The sequence below is a fragment of the Erinaceus europaeus genome, chromosome 9, assembly GCF_950295315.1.
Source record: "Erinaceus europaeus chromosome 9, mEriEur2.1, whole genome shotgun sequence".
Classification (NCBI taxonomy): Eukaryota; Metazoa; Chordata; class Mammalia; order Eulipotyphla; family Erinaceidae; genus Erinaceus; species Erinaceus europaeus.
In genome coordinates, this window is record NC_080170.1 from 93,935,325 (window position 1) to 93,962,759 (window position 27,435).

The following is a 27,435-nucleotide window of genomic DNA, read 5'->3' on the forward strand; positions in this document are numbered from 1 at the left end:
TCAGTTTCTTATTGAAAGCTTCAATTTTTATCTTCTAATTATGAATTATCCTGAGTTTATTAAGTTGCCTTTCTAAAGTTTCTTATCTCTTCTTGACTTATTTTCTTGCATTTTTCAAAATCTCTAAATTTCTTCTTGATAGCTATTTTGACTGTTCTATCTGGAGAGGGAGATTTTTTTTTAAAAAAAACTGAGACCATTTAATTAGAACCATTCCAAGCAAATGAGGACATATGAAGTAAAAATAAAACTTTTTCTCACCGTGTTCTATTATACATCCTTATACATTAAAACCACATTCCTAGTCCAAAACAGTCACAAGCTCTATCATTTATTTCATTCTCTGTCTTTGAAGAATATTAGATAAGAGAAAGAAAAAAAATTACTGTGTGTGTGTGTGTGTGTGTGTATGCATAGTTGTGCACAAAGTCAATCCAATGGAGAGGGTGGGATATGGAACTCTGGTGGTGGGATCTGTGTGGAATTGTATCCATTATCTTACAATTTTGTTAACCATTATTAAATCACCAATAAACTTCTTTAAAAAGAAAAAAAAAAAGGGGGGGATGCAGGTAAAGTGCTGAGAGAATACCCAGGTAAGGGATGAAAGATCTGAATTCAAATCCCAGAGTGCTACTTTGCATTATTATGATCTCGGACTAATTAATTTTTCTTATTTGAATGTTTCACTATATGCAAAGAGAGAGTAATATCCACTTCTGCATTTTTAGTGGATAAAAGGAGGCAAAAATATATTAGGGGTTTCCCAATATAAACTGGAAAATGGGGGTGGGGGTAGATAGCATAATTAGGTTATGCAAATAAACAGTTATGCCTGAGGCTATGAAATCCCAGATTCAATCTCCCACATCATCATAAGCCAGAGCTGACCAGTGCTCTGGTAAGAAAGAAAGAAAGAAAAAAAGAAAGAAAGAAAGAAAGAGAGAAAGAAAGAGAGAGGAAAATGTCATAAACATGGAAAAAATAAAGATGAAGGAAAATAAAATAAAAGTTTTCAATAAAAGTACAAGGATACTGCTGGATACTTACAGGTTGTTAGGCTGTGAATACTGCCAATTTGCTGTCTGGATTTCTGAACAGAATGGTGGTCTGGATCCATCCATATTCAAAGACATGACAATTATCATTATTGATGGTAGGAGAATGATCCTTATTTTATTGTTATATGATCTTTATTCTCAAATTACACATCAAAGAGAAAAAGTCATTTTTTTTTACATCTATAGAAATGGGCATGACACTTTCACTGTAAATCAGCTATTGTGTCATGTCCAATATTAACTGGTGTCAAAAATGGCAGGTGAGCACCAATATAATGTAGTGACATGAGGAGAAAGCATATAATCAAATGTTAGTGCCTTCAAGAATTAAGACTGCATCTATTACTTAGCTGTATGTCTTTGGGCAAGATATACATGTACAATTAGGGGGAAGTCTAAATATCATTAAGGTTACTAATCTGCTCTGATATTTTATTATTGTAAGAAATCCTTTTACAAGACTAGATGGTCACCTTATTGGATAGTTCTCTTTTCACAACTGAAAAAAATAAGCATAATTATATAGAAATAGATGTTTGAAATAAGAAATATAAAGTAGGTTTGAGTTATATTTAAACACAGAGATATAATAGTCATTCAATTAAGAAAGATTTATTTTTCTCACATGAAAGTAAATTACAGTTGTAAACAAAACCTTAGAAACATTTATCTCAGAAGATAATATGCCATATAACCATTATGGTGAGGTACTAGACAAGATAACTAGATAAACTTGTCATTTCACATGTCTAGATGACTGCCTTCATTTTTTGACATCTTCCAGTCTATTTTCATTACAGAAAACATTTAGCACACAATTATTTAAATGGCAGCTTTAAATAGAGGCTTAAAGTAAATTCAAGATACATTTACACTGAAATTTACAAATAACATATTTGTTGAGCCAAGAAACATTTATTCAATTTCATTAATGTATAGAAAAGAATGAACCAAGTAACATGTATTATACAAGATAACTGAATTAATTTTATAAATAGAAGTATGTAACAACACAGCATTTACACAGCATTATTTTCAAAATAGGGTTTTGACCTCTAAGAATTAAAATTGTCACTGAAAAATTTTAGATATGCAACATAGGCCAGTGGATACCAACTTGGCCATAAGAAGCAACTACACACTGTTTCCTATACTCCCCAAGTAAGAAAAAATAAAAGTAGAAAATTTTGAGGCAGGAAAAATGTCCTCCCAAAGTAAAATGATTAATGTTCAAAAACATGCTTACAAATTAAAATAAGGTCTCAACTACTCAAACAAGTTACTTAATTTGCATGACAACGCCTTTTTAACTATCTCCTGATTTTGGGAATGTTGACATTGCATCTACTGTGCAAGCTGGGAACCCAAAGAAGGCTCAGACATGGCCCCAGTAGTGTGCTGGTGAATGTATAACAAAGTTCTTGAGAGGAAAAAAGAGTCCCTTACTTAACAACTTCTATGGTATAAATATCCCCAGTATGGTAGATCAGCCTACCAATAATTTGGTAACTGGCTCACAAAACTACTAAACCTTTAATAATCACTTCTAAGAAAACATTTTAAGTCAGCTCTAATATGTGGACCCCACCTTCAGGTACCTCATATCTTGATAGGTATATATTTTAGAACATATAAAATTGTAGATAAAATTTGAATAGCTCAATTCAATTTTTGGTAAGAAGGATTAAAATAAGAACCACTTAAAGCTGAAATTTTCCTACTTGATCATTATTATACTTTTTATTTTGCTTTAATTTCTGTTAGGAAATTAAAATTTAATATATATAATGAAAGTAAAGAACAAGTAACTACAAAACATTCTCAGATGGGTATTATCATATTGCAAAAAAAAAACCTACTAAAAGCAAATAAAATGCAATTTATTAAATCCAATTTTAAATCCTTTAGTTGAATTACAAATCCTGAAGATTTGTCCTGTCCTCTTTCCTCTTTGGCCACAGCTTTGATGAGATGAGTTAGCTTCGTTTGTGTAGTATTGATGAGGAACATATAATTTCATACCACTCACACTATCAGATCACAGCAAAAGGCAAAACTAAATTCTAGAGTCTGAAAACTGAATTTCCTTAGGAATAGTCACCCCCTTGAATCAAATCTTAGGCAAGTGCTGACTGGGGTGGCCAGGAAATACTTCTGGTAGTGAAACATGAAGCCTGCAAGTTGGGCATGTCCCCTGCTGCATCAACCACGGTCTAATGCACTAAGGAATAAAAAGATTCATGTCATCCTCTCAGATTTAGCCTAGAAGAGGGAGCTGATAATCTGTTTCTCAGTGTCACCAGTCAGTACTCTTCTGGTGGATGGTAAAGTAGATTGCCAAGCCAACCGATGAGATCATGGTACCATCTTTGTGGTTTGCTGAGGGATTGCTGGTAATGGCAGAATACCTTTCAGCCAGTTTACTGTATTAGGATCTTTTCCTCAGCCCCAACTTTCAGGATGGCTAGCAGTTCCTTTCAACAAGGAAGTTGAGAAAATCTACTATATTTTTCTCTACTTTATTCTATATTGTTCTCATTTATAATCTAGAAAAAAAATCACAACAAAGTATTTAAAGGATGCCAATAGTTTATATGAAGTGCTTACAGTGTTTTGACATAACAATGAATACACTTTTTAGATGTTTTTTTCTTTGGTGACAGTAGCAATATTCTTTAGTTATGAATTATCTGTTAAGTCATTGGCTTTAGTACTGGTTCTATAAAACAAATCATTTTTCATCTATGAATAATGAAAATAATGAAAAGCCAGGTCTCATGAGGATTAAGAATAACCAGCATAAATAAGATCCATTAACTCTAAGTCTAAATGAATGAAGTAACTACTTTGTATTCAATGACCAATGGTAAAGAATAGAATAAGTTTGTGAGACATTTATTTTCTACATGGATATGACTTTAAAAACTTCAAGTGAAAAATCAAGTTGCTAAGTATTTTTCCCTGAAAAACTTTTGAGATTAGTCAATCTATGCTACTTCTTCATACCAAAGAAGATACAAAATATAATTCTGTATCAGGTATCACATATCTTTGAAATGATATTTTACATATAGTTTCAATGAACTTGTCGGCTTCCCTTTTCTCATGTAAAAGTCTATCTCTACTAAAGAAAACTTGGATCATAAACTATATACCAATGGTACTTAAACAGCACCCAAAATATAAGTTAATCTATAAAAATGGCAGAATTGCAGGCCAGAAAGTTGGGCAGTGGCTATAGTAATGGACTTAGATTTGCATACATGTGGTTCCAAGCTTGATCCCAGACACTGCATATGCCTGCAATGACCTGGTTCTTTCTATGTCTCCTCCACATCTCTCTCATTAATAAATAAATAGATATCTAGAAAATGTCAGAATCAACAAATATATTCCAGCCTCACATTCCTCTAATATTTAAAACCCAGGCATGAACACCTCCAAAAGTAAATAGAGGAGCCTAGACAGACTTTAAAAGGTCACCCCTGAGTGGTGTAGAGCTGGTAATAACAAGTAAGTAAATAAATACAATTAGGTCATATGCTTTATAATATAGGGGATCATAATTAGAGATGGATAAAGGATACTTACTAGGTCTTATTTATAGTGTGTCAGGATAAAATATTACCACTGTTAAACTATTCAGTGCCTACACAGTGGCACTTTATTTTTAACTTTGTCTAGATATTGTTTTAATCAGTATGTAACTAAAGAAATTAAAAGTCCAGAAACATTAAGTATATTGCCTATAGTTGCATAGCTTGTCACACTGGAGTCAAAATTCAAATTTTAACATTTTTACTCCAGAATCAGTGTTCTTAACATTATAGTACAATACACTCAAAATATGTGAAAACTTCCCCTATTAAATCTTAGGAACACTTGCTGTGTATTCAAAACAAATACTATAGCAAATTATGTTCCGTGAAAAATGACATGTAAGGATCAAGAAATGCACCAAAGTCCTAGTGCATGATGATGGAAAAGGAACTTAGCTGGAGGAGGGTTTCATAGTACTGCTTTCATCCTATTGCTATCTCCTCCTTCTACAATTTCTTAATAAGATTTATTTATTTATAATGGGACTGGGGGAAGGGAATGACACTTTGGCACATGGAATAACAGGGATTGAACTCAAGACCTTATGCTTGAGAGTCCAATGCTTTACCCACTGTGCCACCTCCTCTTCTGCTGTGTGGTTTAAGCACTATGGCTAGTTATGGGAAAAGGTGTTAAGTGTTTCTATGTGGTACCCAAAGCCCAGCGTTATATCCAGTGGAACTCATAAGAGCAAGAAATGATGATGCATGCATATGATTTCAAGCAAAGTTATAAATCTCACTCAGTCAATTAATGGTAAAATATTTAAAAAGGTACATTTGAAAAGTTACCTGAGAGTGGAATTTATGAGCACAAGGCAAAACTGAGAGTTTTTCTGGAGAAAGATTTTCATGACATATCACGCAAGGTTCCTCTTCCTCTTCTTCTTCATTCTAAAAAAACACACAAAAGCTGTTTCAGTTCATTTCTCTTTCCCATATTTAATGCATTTAGAATGAATAACTCCAGTCTCACCAGAGTATTGGCTTTTTCCCATGTAGCAGAGTCTTGTGAACTGAGGGACTTCCAGGCTGTTTTTGAGGGCTGGGTAGCACTAGCCTGTGGTGGAGTCTGGCTGGGTGAAACACAATTGCTATTTGGCACTGATTTTCCCTGACTCTGAAAATAAAAATGTTATACTTATTTATTTTTTTTTAAAGTAATGTTCCAAAACAGGGAAAACTGATAAAAGACCACATAGTGGTATATAGTAAAGATTAGTAAAAGGTCAATCAGATTAATGAGAAATCTTGAAATAAAATGAAGGCACTATAACATATATATTCAGAGCATCTAAAGACAAAAATAAAACTATATGCTCTTTTAATTAAAACAAGTCTTTATAGAAAATTAGAAAAAAATCTTACAAGTATTCAAGGTATCTCAGCTTAAATTTCAAATATTTAAAAAGTTTCCATAACATTTGACAAGTTGAAGTTTGTTTACTGTTAATAGATGATTTAATACAATTAAAGATTACTGATTTTTTCAACATGTTATAGAGATATATCTCTATAGAGATATACAGGTATATCTGTATATCAGATATACAGGTTATTTTATTTTATTTTTTACCTGCGATCTCTTGGGGTCAATAAATTGGGAAATCTTATAAACAATTTCATCAAATGTTAATCCAGATAAGGACTTCCCATGGGTATCCTTCAATTTCCATAAGAAATCTGAAAGCTCCTTTCTGGAAGAGACCAAGGGAAAGGTAATCGTGATTTTTCTAAGGATCTACCCTCCGAACAAGATGTAAAACTCTACCATATGACTGATATGTAGATAGGTATGTGACTCTTTACTTGTCTGATTGATCTGAAGTAGTATTCACAGACCATCTGAATTTATCTTAAACTAATACTTCTATTTTTTTTAATAATATTTAATTTGTTCATGTTCATGAAAGACAAATTTTATTTCTCTCCAAATAAAGACTTTGATTTTGAAAAAGATACAAACTGTTTTTGAAAATATACTGTGCAAAAATTAAGTTTGTTCTTTTTACATCAGACTTCTTACTGTTCTTTTTTTAACTTCTCATTTTTTTAATATTTTATTTATTAGAGACAGAGAGAAATTGAAATGGGGGAGACAGATAGATATAAATAGAGAGAGACTTGCAGCAATGCTTCAGCACTTATGAAACTTCCCCCTACAGGTGGGGAGTTTGAATCCGGGTCTTTACACATTGTAACATGTGCTTTCAACTAGATGTGCCATCACCTAGCCACCTTAATGGTTTCTTTAGTTCTCTTTTTAACTGTACTGCTATTTGTCCTCTATTAGTATTAATAGTATTAGTTTTTGTAAAACTCACAAACACAAAATTATTATATATAAAAGATTAAAATATTTATTAATTATGATTTTTAAGAAGGTGAGAGTAGATAGTACAATGATATGGAAAGAGACTTTTATGCCTGAGGCTCCAAAGTCCCAGGTTCAATTCCCTGCACTACCATAAACCAGAGGTAAGCAGCACTCAGAGGAAAAAAAAAAAAGAAAAAAATATATGATTTAAACAAAAAGTCCTAGAAGGGGGGCTGGGTGGTAGTGTACCAGGTTGAGCACACACATTACCATGTACAAGGACCCAGGTTCCTGATCCAACTCCTCACCTGAGGGTTTGGGGTGCAGTGGGGGGGGGGGGGGGAAGAAAAGCTTCATGAGCTATGAAGCATGTCTGCAGCTATCTATCTATCTTTCTCTGTATCTTCCATTCCTCTTATCAATTTCTCTCTGTCCTATTAAATATAATAGAAAAAAAAAAAAGCAGATGGGAGTGGTGGATTCATAGTGCTAGCACCCTGCCCCAGTGATAACCCTGCTAGCAAAAAAAAAAAAAAAAACCTAGAAATATCTTAATCAGATCCTTCCCAGTTTCCTTGATCCATAACCTTCATATACATTTTTGCCAAAATTGACAGAATAAAATATTTTTCTTTCTAAACTAAGTATCATATTATTGACCTTTTTATTTAGCATATATATATATATTTACAACTTTACTAGATTTATTTTCTTTATTGACTATTACATTTATAGTTATAATCTTATCTAATCAGGAAGAATATCAATATGTACACAATATTATAAGGAGTATGTAAAAATTTTGATATTATAATGAAAAATATTGGTGAGCAATAAAAATATTTCCTTGAATAATAGATAAAAAGGGCCCTTCTTAGAAAAGAGTAAAATAGCTTTCACCTAAAATTAAAATTATGAAAACTACAATAAAATTATGATTTCTTATATTTCACTATTTTCCATATCAAAGAAACTATAAGGACCTTCTATGAATTAACAAAATGGGAAAGTAAAACCTGATGCTAGGCTTACTTAACATATATCAACTTAAAATATACTTTGTAAACAGGTTATTAAGATTGGTATTGCAACTGACATTATAATTGGCTACATCTATAAATAACTGTACGTTCAGTACATGAACAAATATACATTTAAAAAGTATTCTCACAGGACTGCACAGTACCCCTTCTTGATAAATTATACTTTCCTTACCAAGGTCATGTTAAGAAATATCTGCACTAATTGAGGTGTATTATATTTGATCACAGTATTTGTGTCTGTAGAATCTATAGAAATCTGTACCCAACACTAAATAAAAACTAAAGCTACCTGGTCTGTTGTGGAAAGACAGTTTTCAGTCTGTCTGTAATACTCTCCCAATTCATGAAGGTGGGATCACTTCCCATAACTGCACCAGGAAGCACAGCCTCTCTCACAGGTGCAGGCACCGCCCAGGCCACACTAGTCATCTATAAGGAACAGAGTTATAACCCGTCAGCTTCAATTATCAGGAAGAAACTGTCCATACCAACATATTTCCGTATCTCAGGAATTAGGGTGATAAACAGAATAATGGCATATGTATTCCCTTATGAAAAGAGTAGTATTTGTTAACCAGTACATTTCTAATTGTTTATAATTATTTTCATATTTAAATAGGGCACACAATTTTCCATAACTGCAACCATATACAAAAATAAATGTAGGGTATTTTATGTATTTATTGCCGTACTTTTTAACAGTAGAACAATTTAAATTCGGTTAATGACTAAACAAATTATAGCATATATAATCCAGTGCTAAATAAAAGAGTTACTCATCCATCGGCTTTTACTACTCTGGGAGAAGCTATGCTGTGTTCTCTCTCTCTCTCTCTCCCTTTCCTTTCCCTCCCTCCCTTCCTTCCTTCTTACCAGAACCCTACCTGCAGGGGAATCGCTTCACAGGTGGTGAAGCAGGTCTGCAGGTGTCTTTCTCTACCCCTCTCTGTCTTCCCCATTTCTCTCTGTCCTATCCAACAATGACAACAATAATAATAACTACAACAACGAAACAACAAGGGCAACAAAAAGGAACAAATACTTAAAAAATTAACAACTAATTAGTGAAGTCACGGGAATAACTCATAAAAATTTAGTAAGTTAGGAAAAGAACAGAATACTACTCATAAATCTGAGTTTGCCTCAATATAAGTCATTTTGGGGGGGGCTGGGTGGTGGCACACCCAAGTGCAAATATCACAATGCTTAAGGATCTGTGTTCTAGCACTCACTCCCCACCAGCAAGGGTGGTGGTTCACAGTGAAGGAATTCTTCAGGTGTCTATCTCCCTCCCCCTTTAATCTCTCCCACCCCTCTCAATTTCTCTCTGTCCTGTCAATATATATGGCTGCAGGGAGCTATGGATTTTTGTGTAGGCACCAAGTCCAGGCGATAACCCTGGTCACATATACACACACAAAATCTAAGAATCAGAAAATAATCTTAATAGAAGGTTAAGAAACCTTAGTGTTTACAATTTTATTATAGATCATTGTTCTATAGCTTTTTATAGATCAGTATGACAGCTTTGATATTGTGCTGATTAAAAATGTAGGACTTTAGAAGTTTAAGCATATGTATATATTTGCTGGTGCTCTCTACAAAAAAAAAAAAATCAAAGTCCCTCTTGTCACAAGTTTCAGATGGGGAGTGTAAACAATGTATAAACACACACACAAGAAATAACTCATTAGAGTGTATTTGTCAGAGGGTCAAGTATTTATTTCTGTATTACAGCACAGATCTTGCATGCATAGTAACAGCATATATCAGACCTGAGTATTCTGGTCTTCTTTTTTTTTTTAAAGTCTGGTCACGTTCACTTTATTTTTTTTAAAGGAAACTTTATTTTTATTATTATCTTTATTTTATTTATTGGATAGAGACAGGCAGAAATCTAAAGGGAAGGGGAAGATAGAGAAGAAGAGACAAAGACACCTGCAGCCCTGCTTCACCACTCGCAAAGCTTTCCCCCTGCAGGTGGGGACTGGGGGCTTGAACCCGGGTCCTTGTGCACTGTAACATGTGCACTCAACCAGGTGCGCCACCACCCAGCCCCCGTATTCTGGTCTTCCTTGCTCATTAAAAAATGTTTATGAAAAGATGCATTTTGGGGAAAAGTCAAGATTACAGTTTTTTTTCATTAATTATATTTAACCTTAATTCTCTAGAAGATTTTTCATTTTCCCCCTTTTTCTTTTTTTGATAGAGGATGAGACAGAGAAACAAAGAAGAGAGCAGGAGAGAGAAACAGAGGGAAGGAAAGATACCTGGATCCTCATGCATGGTAAAGGTATGCACTCTACCAAGTGAGCTGCCAGCTGGTCCTGAAAGTACTCACTATTTTTTTTTAATAAAAAATAATTGTTTAGGCTAGGGAGACAGGTCAGTCTATTAAAGTACTCAAGCGTGTGGCTCTAGATGCTACAGGTTCAAAATAAGCCTGAACTGAGGAGTGCTCTGGTCTCAATCTCTCACTTTTTTTTCTCTCAAAATGAATAAGTAAATGCATATTTTAAAAAGAAACACTTAAAAGAGTTTAGCTTAGCCAGGATTACTACTAATAATCCTATTAATTTAAAACTTCTTTACTGCTTTTTCAGGTTTAGATAATGCTTGCTTATCTGGCAATTTGTGGCTAGGGAGATTTATATACTTTTTCAGTATTGTATACTCCAAGACGATGCCATTTACACTATCTATTTATAGGAAACACTGAAACATTCCCCTTACTACATATATATATGCAAATCACTTGCACATATGCCTGTTAAACATGAATGTAAATAACATTTTTATTTAACTTTGTGGCATAATTTAGTCTTGACACCCTGCAGGTGGAGAGCCAAGGGCTCGAACGAGGATCCTAAACCGTGATCCTTACGCTGGTCCTTGCGCTTTGCGCCACATGTGCTTAACCTGCTGCACTACTGCCCGACTCCCTAACACTTATTTCTTAAGACCACTGTGCTGTGGAGGTAATTAGTTATATGTTAATCCCACCAAGAAGGGTTCTGTACCAGTGGGGCTCGAGGTTGCCCAGGTGCTGAGATGACTCCAGGGCAAACAGCTGGCATTTGAGGAACAGTGATTATGGGTCTAAAGAAGGATTCTTTCATAAGTGGTCGTCCCAAGAACTGCTGCATCTAAAAACAGAAAAGTAAAATAAATAAATAACAGCAAGATCCCACATACTGATACAGGCAATGATCTGACCCCATCGAACAATGTGTAGGATAGTAATTTTAAATCTAGATACAAAGCACACCGGAAATAATGCTGTCATGACATTAGTTAATTTTTGGAAAAACCAAAGTTAAGGAAATGTACTAATGGAAAATGAGAGTGAAGAGAACTGAGATATAGATCTACTTTCTTTTCATCATGGATACTAAAAATTGTAATTTTCTTAGGTAAGAAATAGTATGGTTATATCCAATGTTGAGTTATCCTGTTTAAGAATATATATTAAAAGACAAATGGATGAGACTACAGATTATCTAGGCTACACTTTAAACTATTCCGGTAGAGACGGAAGACAGAAGGGTTATATGACACACACTGGCAAAAATCTGACAGTGTTAAAGGTCATTCTTGAGCTTGCAATGATTCATTATACTATTCTCTTTTTTAAAATGTATTTAAATTTTTCATAGTGTAAAAATTTAAAGAATAAATGTTAGATACTGAGTTAACAGTACTGCTTTTTTTTTTTTGAGAACAATTACTACCTATAACATTATTAAGAATTAGTGTTCAAGTGGTGCAAAACACAAGGACCGGCATAGGATCTCGGTTTGAGGCCCCGGCTCCCCACCTGCAGGGGGGTCGCTTCACAGGTCGTAAAGCAGGTCTGCAGGTGTCTCTCTTTCTCTCCCCCTCTCTTCATTTCTCTCTGTCCTGTCCAACAACGACGACATCAATAACAGCAGCAATAATAACTACAACAATAAAAAACAGCAAGGGCAATAAAAAATGAATAAATAAATAAATATTAAAAAAAAACAAAAGAATCAGTGTTGGCGTATTGCACCAAAATAAAAGACTCTGGGGTGGGTGGGGGGGAGAATACAGATCCAAAAAGGATGACAGAGGACCTAGTGGAGTGGGGGTTATATTGTTATATGGGAAACTGGGGAATGTTATGCATGTACAAACTACTGTATTTACTGTTGAATGTAAAACATTAATTCCCCAATAAAGAAATTAAAAAAAAAGAATGTGTGTAAGATCAAGGCAGAATGAGACAATAACACTAGGTTAAACTGTACACAATGCTCCAGACTTCTTCAGTTATACTAGCACATATTTAAAGTCTGGTGATTACTACCAATATCTCAAGGATAGATGAGTAATTGATTAGTAATCAAACCACCTAGTATTTCAGCTGCATTTATAAATGGGAAAAACAAAGTACTGAGGAGCTGATATTTCTAAGATCAACATACTACTTCTGCATTAGGAACCAGTCCAGATTTACAGTGTATTTCATTGTGCCACTTAAATTTAAATTAAATAGCATTGCAACACTGCTGGCATTTGTGCCTTTAAACTATCTAATGTTCAAGGTCATTGATTTACTTTAACTGCTGATTTTAATCAAACACAGCACTGACTTTGGTTAGGAAGTACAAAAGATAAATGGATTATCACTCAGATGTTACCAGAAGGGTATTTGTGAACCCCAAAAGGCCTGTTCATGGCTTTTTTTGCCCTTAACAAAATCTGGGTAATCCCTATCAGAAATAAGAAGTTTCTGTAGGGATAAAGATAAAAATGATGTAGAGGTCAAGGTTTGATGATATCAGAAAAATGTCACTTGTACTAGACATGTTATGCTGGTCTGGCTCCAGGAAAACTCCAAAGAATAATTTGATATCTATTCCTAAGTGTCTGGAGTCATTTTATATTCATAATCACAGAACTTTCACTAATCTGACATATTCTATCTAAGGTATTTGGGGATGACTGTGTCCCAAGCACAGAAGAAAGAAATATATAACACTCTTAAACTAGTTCCCACAGTGTATTACCACATAATTTTTTTAGCTTTTGAGTCTCCTTTTAAAATATAGTGTAACTTTGCACACAACATACTTAAATTTTTTTTTGTTAGTGATTTAATATTTACAAAATTATAAGATAATGGGTAATAATTCTACACCCATCACCAGAGTTCTGTGTCCCTATTCCTTCCATTGGAAACTGCAGTAGATCACAGAACTGGGTTGACTATTAGTTTTATAACTGTCTATCTGTATTTATATATATTTGCCCATTTTTTTTCTATATCTAGCCTTCTCTTCCTTTCTAAGTCCCCCCTACACTTCTTACTACGTCTGAGTGTCCTTCCCTTTTCTTTTGTCTTCCCTATCCAGGTCCTGATGGAACTGGAATTCAGAGCCCTCTGGTCATCTTCCCCTAACATTTCTCTCCCTCTGGAAGTATGGATTAAAATTCTTTATGGGGTGCAGGAAGTGGAAGTTCTGGCTTCTGTAATTGCTTCTCCATATTCTCATCCATATTCTCAGCCTGTTTCTACCTTTCCCTAGTGCACTCACATACTTTTTAAGCCCCTTATACTCAACTATTTGTAGAAATGGCATTTTCAAAGTTCTACTTAAAACAGAAGTGCTAATGCTAAAAGTTATATGCCTTTAAGTATTTCACATCTTACTTTCCCTACCCTCAGCTCTATTATATAACAAAAATATTAGTAAATGGTTCTGTCTAGAAAAGGTCCTTTGGAAAGGTTTATTAGCTTATAATTTTTTTTTAATTTTTATAAAAATTCATTAAAGTGCTATGTTTCCCAGAAGAACACTATTAAATAGTATAGGATAGAAATTATTTTGTCTTCTACATTAAATCAATGCAATTGATGCCACCATGCCACATTATGCTGCCACTGCCTTTTCACTTTGGATTGTAAATCCAGAGTCACCCAGCCTGAGATGTCAAACAGCAATAATCTGGTGGGACCTTTCCTAACATATGGGACTCCCTAGCTCCATTTCATATGATACATTCTAACAAAGTTACAGACCCAGGATATAAACTAGGGCCGAGGGTAGTGAGTACATGTATACACATATCTCTAAGTTAGGGGCAAATATATACTTCAAAGTAAATGTGTTTAATAGTCTACTATGATTATGCTTAGACATAATAAGCTCAGCAACCTAGTAGGAAGGCCCAAAGAAAGCACCATATTTTCTAAACAAATATTTTACTACTTAGGCTTAGACAGCTCCTCTCCTAACCTCAAATATTTCCTTCAATCACTGTATCTATTCAACTAACTACACAAAAGAAAGTAAAATACATCTCCTAATCTCTTTTGACAGTATCAGCAGTATTGTCATGCCCCCTGATATCTAGAAGAAACACTGTATACAGTTGTCCAAGAGATACACTGGCAAAAGCTATCTATCAACTAAATGACACTTACTTGTAACTATGACGACCTTTATTAGAACCATCAAACAAGTAAATACTGTTAACTTAGACCCAATTAAAATTCTAGGTGTATTTCCTCCCTAACTTGAGGTCAGACCCCATAAACCTAGTACCAGTTTGGATACAACAAATGACATTCAATGCTTTAACAACTGGGAGAAAGTCTAAGCTTATCAGATAAAGAAGGGAGTACAAAATCTAAATAAGGGCAAGAGACTGGCTCACTTAGTGATGGCCTTTTTGGTAAATACAAGGTACCTCATTATCTGGGGCCTTTGTTAGGGAATCCTTAAATTCTCCATAGACAATATAGGCCTAGACCTCCAGTAGATCCCTCTTTCCACCATCACTGGTCACTTCCATAAGGAAAAACATCAGAAGCTCTCCTGTGGGCCTATGACCTTGCCTTCACTATAAAGTATCAATGGTAGGGACAGCCCCACTCTCTGAAGTGCCCCACTCTCTGGACTGCCCCACTCTCATCACCTTCTGTCACTTGAGAAAGACTGGTCCTGCAATGAGTCCAACTTAGAATGTTCCCAGCTGTGACCATAGACTGTGCACTCAGGCTGATAAAGGCTCCTGTGCTAAATATGAATGCATATGGGCCTTAGTCAGATGGAATGTGTCAACAGTTAACTGCATTTATATTTTTTCAAGTTTGGGAGTTACTCTCTGCCCTAATCCAGCTTTTTAGGCCTGCTCTCAACTCTGACACCATCTTCCCAGACAGTATTTTTAGTCTTTCTCTATGTTAACTATCAAGCTCAAGCAATAATTACCAAAGTCATGGGCCCCTAGGAATATACCTAAAATAGACTTGCTAGCTAAGATCTCTACTCCTTTTTTTTTTTTGGTTCCTTTTATTGAACACTTTGTCCTGCTTTATATCTTACCGCCTTTCAACCACCAAGTTGCAGGTAGATGCTACTATGATTCCATCTTAACTAGCCTGGGAAGAAGATCTCACCAATGTGTCCTGAAACCTCACCTCTCCAGAACTGTACCCCACTAGGGAAAGATAGTAACAGGCTGGGAGTATGAACTGACTTGCCAACATCCATGTCCCATGGGAAAACTACAGAAGTCAGAACTTCCACCTTCTGCACCCCCAAAAATAATTTTGGCCCATACTCCCAGAGGGAGAGAAATGTTAGGGGAAGATTACCAGAGGACTCAACTCCATTCCATTAGCACCCAGAGAAAGTAGAGGAAGAAAAAGGGAAGGACATTCAGAAGTAGTAAGAGGTGTAGGTATGACTTAGAAAGGAAAAAAAAAAGACTACAGGAAAAAAAAAGGGGGGGGAATACATATAAATATAGACAATTATAGAAGTAATAATCAACCCATATCTGTGATCTTGGGAGAACTACTGCAATTTCCAATGGAGGAAATTGGTACAGAGGACTTTAGTGGTGGGAACAGTGTGGAATAATGCCCCTATTATCTTCTGATTTTGTAAATCTGTATTAAATCATTAAAAAAAATTAGTCTGTCTGGTTAAGAGTCATTGATTGTTAACAAAAAGCAGGAAGAAGGAAATGGAAACTGTTAAAAGCTTGAAGAAAAAAGGTAATGAAAAGAATGTCCAAAGTAGAAATCAAGGTGTGAAATCTAGCTTGTTACAATATTATTCTAAGATGTTTCTGTCATATAGAGATTAACACAGAATTCTGAGTATTCATCAGTTTTCTCTTATGTTGGGGGTGAAACTGATAGGAAAAATGAAAATATATTACCTCTACAGCTATCAACTATATCCCTACAATCCAGTGATCCAACTTATATACTTTTCTCTGCTAAGTCAGTCATTAGTCATATCATCTAGAGATAATACAGCAGGAATAGGCATATTTTAGATAGATACACATGTGCCTGTTCAATTTGGAACACACATTTAACATAACATACTTCATGTTCAGTGTTTTTAGTCTTTATCACTTTATAAATATTAAGATCAATAATTTTTCAAAATCTCATTACTTCTTACCAGTATGTCAGGACTGGGTGGTGGAGGAGGTAGCTGAATGGGAGGCAAGGTACTTAAGGCAAATCCTTGTTTCACCTTGTTAATTTGTTCATTGTACTGTGTCTAACAGAAAAAAACAACAACAATATTTTAGAGCTAAATCAACATACAGGGTAAACATTAATTGTATTTATATACTTTCTTCAAGTTTGGGAGCTACTCTCTGCCCTAATCCAGCTTTCTAGGTCTGTTCTCAACTCTGATACCATCTTTCCAGACAATATTTTAGTCCACCTGCATATTATCTACCAAGCTTAGGCAAAAAATACTAGTCATGGGGAGTTGGGCGGTAGCACAGCAGGTTAAGCGCACATGGCACAAAGCACAAGGACCGGCATAAGGATCCTGGTTCAAGCCCCCGGGCCCCCACGTGCGGGGGGTGGGGGGTGTCACTTCGCAGGTGGTGAAGCAGGTCTGCAGGTGTCTATCTTTCTCTTCCCCTCTGTTTCCCCTCCTCTCTCCAATTCTCTCTGTCCTATCCAACAACAAACGACAACAACAATAATAACCACAACAAGGCTACAACAACAAGGGCAACAAAAGGGGAAAGAAATGGCCTCCAGGAGCAGTGGATTCATGGTGCAGGCACTGAGCCCCAGCAATAACCCTGGAGACAAAAAAAAAAAAATCATGGGTCACTTGGAACATACCTAAAATGTATTTTCTAGCTTATTTCCACCCCAAGACCCCTATTCGTATCTGCTCTATTCCTACTTTTTGGTTCTTGTTTATTGAATACTCTGTCCTGCTTTATCTTACCACCTTTCAGCCACAAAGTTGCAGATGCTACTATGATTCCATACTGACTTTCCTGGGTAGATAACCTCACCAAAGTGTACCAGAATCTCACCTCTCCAGAGCCCCACCCCACAGGCTGGTGATATGATTGATCTTTCAACATCCATGTCCAGCAGAGAAGAAATTACAGAAGCCAGAACTCCCACCGTCTGCACCCCATAAAGAAGTTTGATCCAGGGGGCCAGGCAGCACACTAGGTTAAGCATACATAGTACGAAACACAAGGACCAGTGCAAGGATCCTGGTTTGAGCCTCTGCTCTGTCTTCCCCTCCTGTCTCAATTTCTCTCTGTGTTATCCAAGAACAACAAAAATGGAAAAAGATGGCCACCAGGAGCAGTGGATATGTGTGCAAACAACAGGCAAAAAAAAAAAAAAATTTTTTTTTTTTTTTGATCCATACTCCCAGAGGAAGAGAAATGTTAGGGGAAGACAACCAGAAGGTTTTGAACTCCAATTCCATCAGGGCCCAGAGAAAGAGGAAAAAAGGGGCATTCAGAAGTGGCAGTGTGGTATAGGTTTGACTTAGAGGGGAGGAGAGGGAAGAAATGGGTAAATCTACATTAAATACAGACAGACAGTTATAAAAATAATAGTCCACCCACATCTGTGACCTTGGGAGGGCAACTGCAGTTTCCAAGGGAGGAAATAAGGACTTGGATCTCTGGTGGTGGGGAACAGTATGGAATTATACCCTTTGTCCCATAATTTTGTGAATCAAAACACTAATAAAAAATAGCAACTGGGAACACCTGCATAGTTCCAAAGAATGAAACACAGAACAGTAATCCTTAAACTATGATATCAGAAACAATATTTAAAATGTATTGAGATAAGAAAAAACAAACTATCAACTTCCCTCAGGTATAAACAGTTGAATTTTTTAGAAAGATCTATTGGGCTGGGAGATAACTCATCTGGTAGAGTGAGACTATACTATGTGGATCCAGCAGTGAGCTCCTAGTGATCACATAGAAACATCATGGAGTGGAAAGCCTCACTAAATCAATGCTATGCTGTCTTTCCTTTTTTATTTTTATTTTTGCTTCCAGCGTTATCGTTAGGGCTTGATGCCTGCACTATAAATCCACTGCTTCTGTGGCCATTATTTCGATTTTTTTTAGATAGAACAGAAAGAAATTGAGAGAGAAAGACAGATGGGGTGAGAAAGACACCTGCAAAGCTGCTTCACTGCTTGTGAAGTGATCCCCTTGCAGGTAGGAAACCAGAGGCTTGAACTGGGATCCTTATACTTCGTTCTATGTGTCCTTAACCCAGTGTGCCAATGTCCATGCCCTCTATTTTCACCCTATCTAGAACAAGGAAAAAAAAAAAAAAACCCTGGTCCCTACCTGTGGAGTAGGAGAAGCTTCATGAGCAACAGTGCGTGCTCTCTCTCTTTCTCTCTCTCTCTCACCTTTCTTAATCTTAAATTTCTGTCTCCCAAATAAATAAATAAGAATTTATCATTTTGAAGTCAGTGGACTAGTGGGACCTGTTTTTATTTTAATTACAACAGCTCTGCAACATTCATAGAAAACACTACATAGAGATAATAGATCTGGACTTTGTCTTTCTTTCCTTTTTAAAAATATTTATTTATGGATCGAGGCATAGAGAATTCGAGAGTGAAGGGGTGGGTATAGAGGGAGAGTGAAAGACACCTTTAGCACTGTCTGACCACTCACAAAGCTTTCTCCTTACAGGTGGGAACCTGGGGTATCGTTCATTTTCACCATCACACACCAGGCCCAATGCCTTCTCAGTCCCTTCCTTTCCTAGAGTCCTTTATTCTGGTATAAGTCACCATATCCAGTTCAGGTTTCATTTCATGTTTCTCCTTTCTGAAGGATATAATTCTTATTGAAGAACTACTAGCTGAGAATTTTCCCAATTGGAAAAAAAAAAAAGATGGATCCTTGGGTTCTGAAAGCTCTAAGAACCCCAAGAAAAGTAAATAAAAACTAAGCTCACCAAGGCATTTAATAATTAAAATGGTAAAGATCAATGATAAAAAGAGAATTAAATGAAGCAAGAGAAAGAAAGTGAGTCTTTCTCTTAAGGTGACTTAAAATTATTAGTATATTTCTCAACAGAAACTCTTAAGGCTAGAAAGAAGCAGCACAACACAGTCAAAGTTTTAATGGAAAAGACCTTTGCCCTAGAATATTCTTCCAGCTAGATTATCAATCATGTCTGAAGGAGTGGTAAAGAGCTTTTCAGAGAAGCAAAATCTAAAGAAATTCAGTACCACTAAATTAGTCTTATAAGAAATACTAAAGATACTAGTATAAAAGGAAAACACTGATGGGTCACTCATATACGATAAAAAAAAAAAATCAAGGGAACAAACAAAATCAAATGAGAAAAGCACTTGGGTGACAGAATTGAGGTAACCAAGGGGATATGGGGTAAGAAAGAGCTAGAGTGGGTTACAAAGGTGGAGCTGACCCAATACATTTTGGTACAGGAATGATGGCATGTGGTGGCACGTGAGAAGTGGTAATACGATTTGAAGAGGTACGAAATTGCACTACTGAAACATTTATAGTTTGTCATCCAAGGTTATTTCAAACAAGGAAATTATTATTGAAAAACATTTCAAAAATGAATATAGGCCCATTTGATCTTTTAATTCCATGAATATATAACTATTCAGATTAAGTTGAGACATTTATTTCTCATTGAAGTAGAGTTAGTTTTCAAATTCTATGAAAATTTACAGTGAGTTCAAAGTTTTTGTGTTTATCATTTACCATACTAAGGATTCAAAAGACCAGATATGAGTCTAGAATACTATCTACAACTAACTATATGCAGGCAATCAATGTAAAACCTTAAAAAAGCATAATCATAGTAACAGAAATGGGAAAAAAATGTTCTTCCATAAATATCTGTAGAAATTGTTTTAATGTAAAAAAAAAAAAAAAACTAGTATAGTCATGGGTTCTTTGGAATATAACTATAATAGGCCTATTATCTATAAAATGGAGATTCCCCCAACTCATCATCTCAACTATTCCAGACTTTAGGTTCATGATTAGTCAACAATTTGTTTGGCTTTATATGTTAACTCTTTTTTCAGCCACCAGGTTCCAGATGCTAACATGATGCCAACCTGACTTCCCTAGACAGACAATCTCATCAGTGTGTCCTCTAGCCCCACTTCCCCAGAGCCCCGCCCCACTAGGGAAAGAGAGAGACAGGCTGGGAGTATGGATCGACCTGTCAACACCCATGTTCAGCAGGGAAGCAATTATAGAAGCCAGACTTTCCACCGTCTGCACCCCATAATGACTCTGGGTCCATACTCCCAAGGGGATAAAGAATAGGAAAGCTATCAGGGGAGGGGAGGGGATATTGAGTTCTGGTGGTGAGAACTGTATGGAGTTGTACCCCTCTTATCCTATGGTTTTTGTGTTTCCTTTTTATAAATAGAAATTTAAAAAAAAAATTGTTTTAATGTTAGGTTTTCTTTACCTCTACAGCATTCAGTCAAGATCCTCTAGATATATTTCACAACTTACCCTGAGGAATGCAATCTTGTTTCTAACATCTGCCACAATGGCATTCCAACTGTCCACTGCGGCCTTTAACTGAAGTGACTCTAAGTTACTGGAATATGAAAGAAATAATAAGAAAAAGTTATTTCGTTTTATTTATCACTTAAATTGCCAACATTTTTCATTATATGTAAACACAACGTATCCTATAACTACCCCAATTTTGCACAAAGTTATATAGAAGACCTTGCTAATAGTAATAATAATAATAATATAAGAAGGAGGTTACCAAGGGGCTATGGGGTAGAAAAGACGAAGAAGAAGAAGAAAAAGAAGCAGCAGAAATATAGGATATATATTTTTTCTAAAAGTAGATGCCATTTATACTTACAGAACAGCAATTTTTTTCTATGTTGGTAATACTTGTAAGAACATGTCATAAACCCTTTGCATAGGAATTCATCCCTTTAAGTATGGAGGCAGAAAAGGCCAAACGAGGAAATTTGTCTTAGCTATTCAAAGAAGGAACAAATGTGCTGACACAGCTTAGAAACAGATTTTTAACTATTTTTTCATTAATCCTGATACAATGGAGCTACAGTTGGCCTATGAGGTTCTTTTGCAAGTTAAATAATTCCCCAGGGGAGGACAAATCAGAAAAAAGCACCTCTTCCATAGAGAAGAATTTAATTACCACCTCTATGCAGAGAATAAACTGCACAAACACAGCAGCTTTGTCAACCATATTAGTTAAATAGAGCTTCAAAATATTTAGGGTCTTCCTTCTCCTATGGTCTTCATCAAAGCTTATGAGTGTGAATTATAAATCTCCACCCTAGCCTAGCATCAACCATCACAACAGATACAGTAGAGTATAACAAGTTATATTTCATACAATGAGGCTTAAAAACATTCTAATTTACAGAGTGCCGGGTTCTCTCTCTTGCAAGTAAAGACAGAGTAATCACTTGCAATAATGCCTCCTTCAACCTTACAAACATCAGTGCATCCTGGAATTGTATAAAATATCAGAGATTCTGATTCTTTAGAAATGAATAATGATGATCATTAAAAGAAAAATCATTATAAAATAATGATGTCATGGTCTCAGAGATCCTCATTTAAATAAATTTGAGGGTGAATTCCCCATGAAATGTTAAATTTTTAAGGAGAATCTCATATAACCTGGACATTGTTGGAAATCCATTAATTTATAGCACAACAGGAAACTGCTTTTGTCATATGATTTCAGGTGTTGATACTGATTTCCTCCCCAGCGTAAGCCACAAATATTTAAAATCAAGCATTAGAAAACAATTAGAAAAAAAGTCATCCGATTAGAACACATTCTGTTTTGCAAACATTTGGCTTCATGAGTGCCTCTGAGGACTTCTGAATTATTTTGCTACAGAGAAAAATCTGTCAGTGGCTTTTAGTGTTGTATTCAGAAGACTTTTCAGTGTTTCAGTTTGTTGCAGTAGCAGCAACAAAGGGAAAGCATCAAAGTGACTAAATATTTTTTTAAGTTTAAAAACACAAGGGTTTCCATACCCCCAAAGACTCTGTATGTATGTATGTGTGTGTGTGTGTGTGTGTATATATATATATATATATACAGATTATTTCTATCCTTGGAGCACTTGCAATCAAGAAGCATTAAGAGGGAAAGGTTACCTTGCTGCCATATGAGTCACTCTGGTAAGCTGACTGAGGCATTCTTTTTCAGTTTGCTCTAGCTGAAGCAAACCAAAATCTCTACGACACTGTAAGAAATATACCTACAGATTTTTGAGAGACAGAGAAGTTAGAGGTGGCTGTGTCTTTGTAAATGAAAACATTCTTTTCCCCAGTCATTTCAAGTAAATTTTAAACTATTTTCAAATCTGTTTTGACATCACTCCTGTTCCTTGACTATTCACAATGCACTATAAAAGTTCTCAAGTCAATTTTGTAATTCTAATTTTATATTAAATAGCTCCTGGATTTGGTAAACAGTGTAGAAAATTAGTTTTATGACCTGTACTGAAATCATCGCAGAAAATAAAATAAATGAAAATGATACTTTGATCTCAGAATTCTAATTTAACTGGAAATCAGTATGGCTTGGGTATTGGGATTTTTTTTCCTTCCTTTTTTATTAGTATTTCAGGACTTTTACAAAATTAGAAAATTTCAGGGGTATAGTTTCACATGGCATAAAGAGGAGAGAGGTAGTACTTTTCTATGTGTCAACAACTGTATTCTAAACCATTAACCTACCCAATACAGTGATAGCTTTTTTTTTTTACATAGATACTGGGATTTTTCAAAGCTCGCAGGTAAATGCTGTGAAATTTAAGGACACTTAAAGAAATATTAATAGTCTTAATTAATGAAAGCAGATGTAAAAAATTTTTTCCTTGATTAACAAGATCACAAACAAAATAAACAAACACACATGAATAAATAAATTAAATAAAGCCGTTTTAAGTTTTAAAATACTCAAGCTTTGAAAATGCTAACTAGACACTGTGGCTCACTGTCATTGTCCATTATCACTGGAGAATATCCTACCAGTTACTTCTTGATGCATAATGATTTCATGTCACTGGAAAGTCAAAAGAATGTTAAATAGAGCTCTTATAAGTACATGACTATATGGCAGCCTATATAGTGCAAAGGGACCTTGGAGGATGCTTAGTCTAATGTCCTTCCCACAATAAGAATCCCTTCTCCATCTTTACTGATATATGGTCACTTACCATTTTTTCATTGAAAAGAGTTTACTATACTTATTGGCAGCATCAGGTACTTCTAAAATTAAAAATGAAAGTAGAAAGAAACCTGCCGACCTAAAGCACTAAAAAAAAATGTACAAACGAGTTATTAAGGTAATCTGAACTTTCTGCTGCTAGCATCCAACACCTAATACAGGAATATTTGGTTCAAATATCACTCCTTGACTGATAACTGCCAAATCCCTGAATATTCTGCTACAGAACAGAGCTAAGCCACACACAGATAATCTTAATTGTATTAAGCTTGACCTAATAATTAAAATTACATGCACACATACAACTGCATTTCTTTTAGTGTTTTAGCAAAAAATGCATTTGAATTTTACTTTAAATTTTTTATTTGTGAATATATGGGTTAGAGAATGCAGTACTATAGGGTACTTAGTCCCATACCACACCCACCACCAAAGTTCTACTCTTTTATTTATTTTAAATTTTCATAATCTTTATTTATTGGATACAGATAGCCAGAAGTTGAGAGGGCAGGGGGAGAGAGACACCTGCAGCACTGCTTCATCACTTAAAAAGTTTCCCTACCACACTTGGGGACCTGGGGCTCCAACGTGTGTCCTTGCGTATTGTCTTTTTTTTAATTTTTTAATATTTATTTTTCCCTTTTTTGTTGCCCTTGTTGTTTTCTATTGTTGTTGCAGTTATTATTGTTGTTGATATCGTCATTGTTGGATAGGACAGAGAGAAATGGAGAGAGGAGGGAAAGACAAAGGGGGAAGAGAAAGAAAGACACCTGCAGACCTGCTTCACCGACTGTGAAGTGACTCCCCTGCTGATGGGGAGCTGAGGGCTCGAACCTGGATCCTTAAGCCGGCCCTTGCGCTTTGCCACGACACCTGCAGACCTGCTTCACCACCTGTGAAGCAACTCCCCTGCAGGTGGGGAGCCAGGGGCTCGACCCGGAGTCCTTACAGCGGTCCTTGCGCTTTGCACCTGCGCTTAACCCACTGTGCTACCACAGGACTCCCAAATCTTAACAGTAACTTAATTGCTGTCATAGAACACTAAATAACAGTTCTCAAAAAGTGGGTCAGAGGTAATAGTTTAATGTGTGAAAGCACAGATTTTGCATTCCTGGTGTCCCAAAGGTTCCAGATATCACTGTATGACAGAGCAGAGAAGAGGCCTGGGCTCTTTCTCTTATAAATATAACCATAAATCGCAAAGTGCAGGGACCGGCGTAAGGATCCCGGTTCGAGCCCCCGGCTCCCCACCTGCAGGGGAGTCGCTTCACTGGCGGTGAAGCAGGTCTGCAGGTGTCTATCTTTCTCTCCCCTCTCTCTCTGTCTTCCCCTCCTCTCTCCATTTCTCTCTGTCCTATCCAACAACAAAGCAACGTCAACAATGGCAATAATAACCGCAACGAGGCTGCAACAACTAGGGCAACAAAAAGGAGGAAAAATGGCCTCCAGGAGCGGTGGATTCATGCTGCAGGCACCGAGCCCAGCAATAACCCTGGAGGGAAAAAAAAAAAAATATATATATATATATATATATATATATATATATATATATATATATATAACCATAAATAATTCTTTAAATGACCATACTAAAATGATACTTAGAACCTAAAGTTTCTTCCAAGGATCACCTGGACACAAGATGATTTTGTCATCCCAAAGCTGCAAATATTAGACTAACTCATTCATATTCTATAATTCATATTAGTTGTGCTTATTAGGGAAATTCATATACAAGTGCATAAGTAAGCTAGATATATACATTTTTTCATGATATATTAGCACATGCAAAGAAAAGTAATAGTGGTTTTACCAGCAAGCAATTTGTTTTGCCAGTTAAACTATAAAATGTAAACTGTTGACCTTTAATAAGCTAACATTCTTCTTTTTTTTTTAATTGGCTTCAGGATTATTGCTGGTGCTTGGTGCCCACAAGATGAATCCACACCTCCTGGAAGCCACTTTTCCCTTTCTTCTTCTTCTTCTTCTTCTTTATTTATTTTTGATAAGACAGAGAGAAATCGATGGGGATGGGGACACAGGGGATGAGCAAGAGAGATGCTTGCAGCACTGCTTCACCACTTATAAAGCTTCCCACCTACAGGTGAGGACCTAAACCTGTTTCCTTGTTCACTGTAATGTATGCACTTGGCCAGGTATGCCACCTCTCAGCCCCCTAACATGTTTCTCTTCCTCTTTCTCTAACTTTTTTTTCCTTCCTTCCTTTCTTTTTTCTTTACCAGAACACTGCTTATGGTGTTGCTAGGGATTGAATCTGCTATATGGTATCTTTTATTTATTTATTTATTTTTAATGAAAGTAGAATAGAGAGAGAGAAAGATGGGCCAGGTGGTAGTGCACTTGGTTGAGTGTACTTATTACAATGTGCAAGGACCAGGATTTATGCCCCTGTTCTCCACCTTTGTGTGTATGGGGGAAGCTTCAAAAAGTGATGAAGCAGTGCTGCATGTATCTCTTATCTCTCTCTCTCTCTTTGTCTCCTTCCATCTTAGTTTCTTTCTGTCTGTATCAAATAAATAAATATGAGAGAGAGAGAGAAAAGAGAGAGAGAGAAGAGAAATGACACACCACTGCTAAACTCTGGCATATGATCACACTGGTGATTAACCCCAAAGAATCTGGAGCCTCAGGCATACAAGTCCCGAACTCTAGCAAGGAGCTATCACATTGGTCACTAGTTCTATATTTTAAAAACATTTTCTAGAATAAAATTATAATCATTTTTTTATTTTATTATATTTATTTTCCCTTTTGTTGCCCTTGTTTTTATTGTTGTTGTTGTTATTGTTGGATAGGACAGAGAGAAATGGAGAGAGGAGTGGAAGACAGAGGGGGAGAGAAAGACAGAGACACTTGCAGACCTGCTTCACCGACTGTGAAGTGACTCTTCTGCAGGTGGGGAGCTGGGGCTTGAACCCGGATTCTTACTCTGGTTCTTGTGCTTTGCATCACGTGCACTTAACCCACTGCACTACCGCCCGACTCCCTATAGTCATTTTTTAAGACAGTTCTTAAGCCACCTGAGTAGAAACTAGGTGATTTTTGAGGGTTCTTTAAGGTATAAATTGATTTTGACACTGGAGTGAACAATATGCATACATTCTGGAATACTCTGTTGCAAGTTTCTAAGAAAAGAGCATGGCAGCAGTAAAACATTATTCTCAGATGTTTGAATTGGTAGCTTAGTATTATCAGAATTTTCTCTATTATATTTTCCTAATATCCTTTGCATAATCAAAGCAGATCAATTTGTGAAGTCATTCTGGAGAAAATATAAGAGCATGAACACTGAAGCAATCATTTAAAAATGTCAATGCATCAAAACAGAGCACCAAAGTTTGAGCCCATTTCTTTGTACTTTTACCTCAGCTGTTATAGCTCTGCTAGTTTCTCCATTCAGTTTGTTTAAGTATGTTTTAACTGTACTTTCCAGATTATGCTTCTCCATTTCCCACTGAGATCTGAAATATATAAGCATTAAAGAGTCAGTAACACAGCAGCAAGGACAGGCTTATCTACCTTACTCAGGAAAAATGTGTGAGTAGGAAAAAAACCAAAACCAAAAACCAAAACCAAAACAATCAAACAAACAAAAAACACAAAGTGAAACTTGGACTTGATGTGGTGTGTTGCACCAAAGCAAAAGACTCTAGGAAAGGAGAGGAAGGTGGAGGGGGTTTGAGGGTCTTGGGGCAGAATGGTGAAAAAGACCTAACTTAGGTCTCATCACAGGGAGATGAGAAATTGTACCCATGTGTCAACAGCCATACTGTAAATCATCAACCCCCAAATTAAGGAAAAAGAAAAAAGGAAATGATTTCTTAGAATAGTACATAGCATACACAAATGAGAG

At 35.9% G+C, this 27,435-nt stretch overlaps 1 protein-coding gene across 4 annotated transcripts in view; it reads right to left on the reverse strand.

Annotated features, from left to right (window-relative positions):
- Window positions 1-1,657: 1,657 nt before the first annotated feature.
- DZIP3 (DAZ interacting zinc finger protein 3) overlaps window positions 1,658-27,435 on the reverse strand; it is a 94,667-nt gene continuing 68,889 nt past the window's right edge. For 2 of the 4 annotated variants that reach the window (XM_060198412.1, XM_060198408.1), the window contains 10 exons: window positions 26,947-27,043; window positions 22,484-22,587; window positions 20,834-20,921; window positions 16,471-16,572; window positions 11,041-11,166; window positions 8,310-8,449; window positions 6,237-6,357; window positions 5,637-5,780; window positions 5,453-5,554; window positions 1,658-3,282 (listed from right to left, as the gene is read on the reverse strand). In XM_060198412.1, the coding sequence (XP_060054395.1) occupies window positions 3,172-3,282; window positions 5,453-5,554; window positions 5,637-5,780; window positions 6,237-6,357; window positions 8,310-8,449; window positions 11,041-11,166; window positions 16,471-16,572; window positions 20,834-20,921; window positions 22,484-22,587; window positions 26,947-27,043 (1,135 nt within the window). In that variant the 3' untranslated portion in view covers window positions 1,658-3,171. Of the gene's footprint in view, window positions 3,608-3,632; window positions 3,804-5,452; window positions 5,555-5,636; window positions 5,781-6,236; window positions 6,358-8,309; window positions 8,450-11,040; window positions 11,167-16,470; window positions 16,573-20,833; window positions 20,922-22,483; window positions 22,588-26,946; window positions 27,044-27,435 lie in introns of those variants that run through there. The other 2 variants (XM_060198411.1, XM_060198410.1) reach the window with 2 other exon arrangements.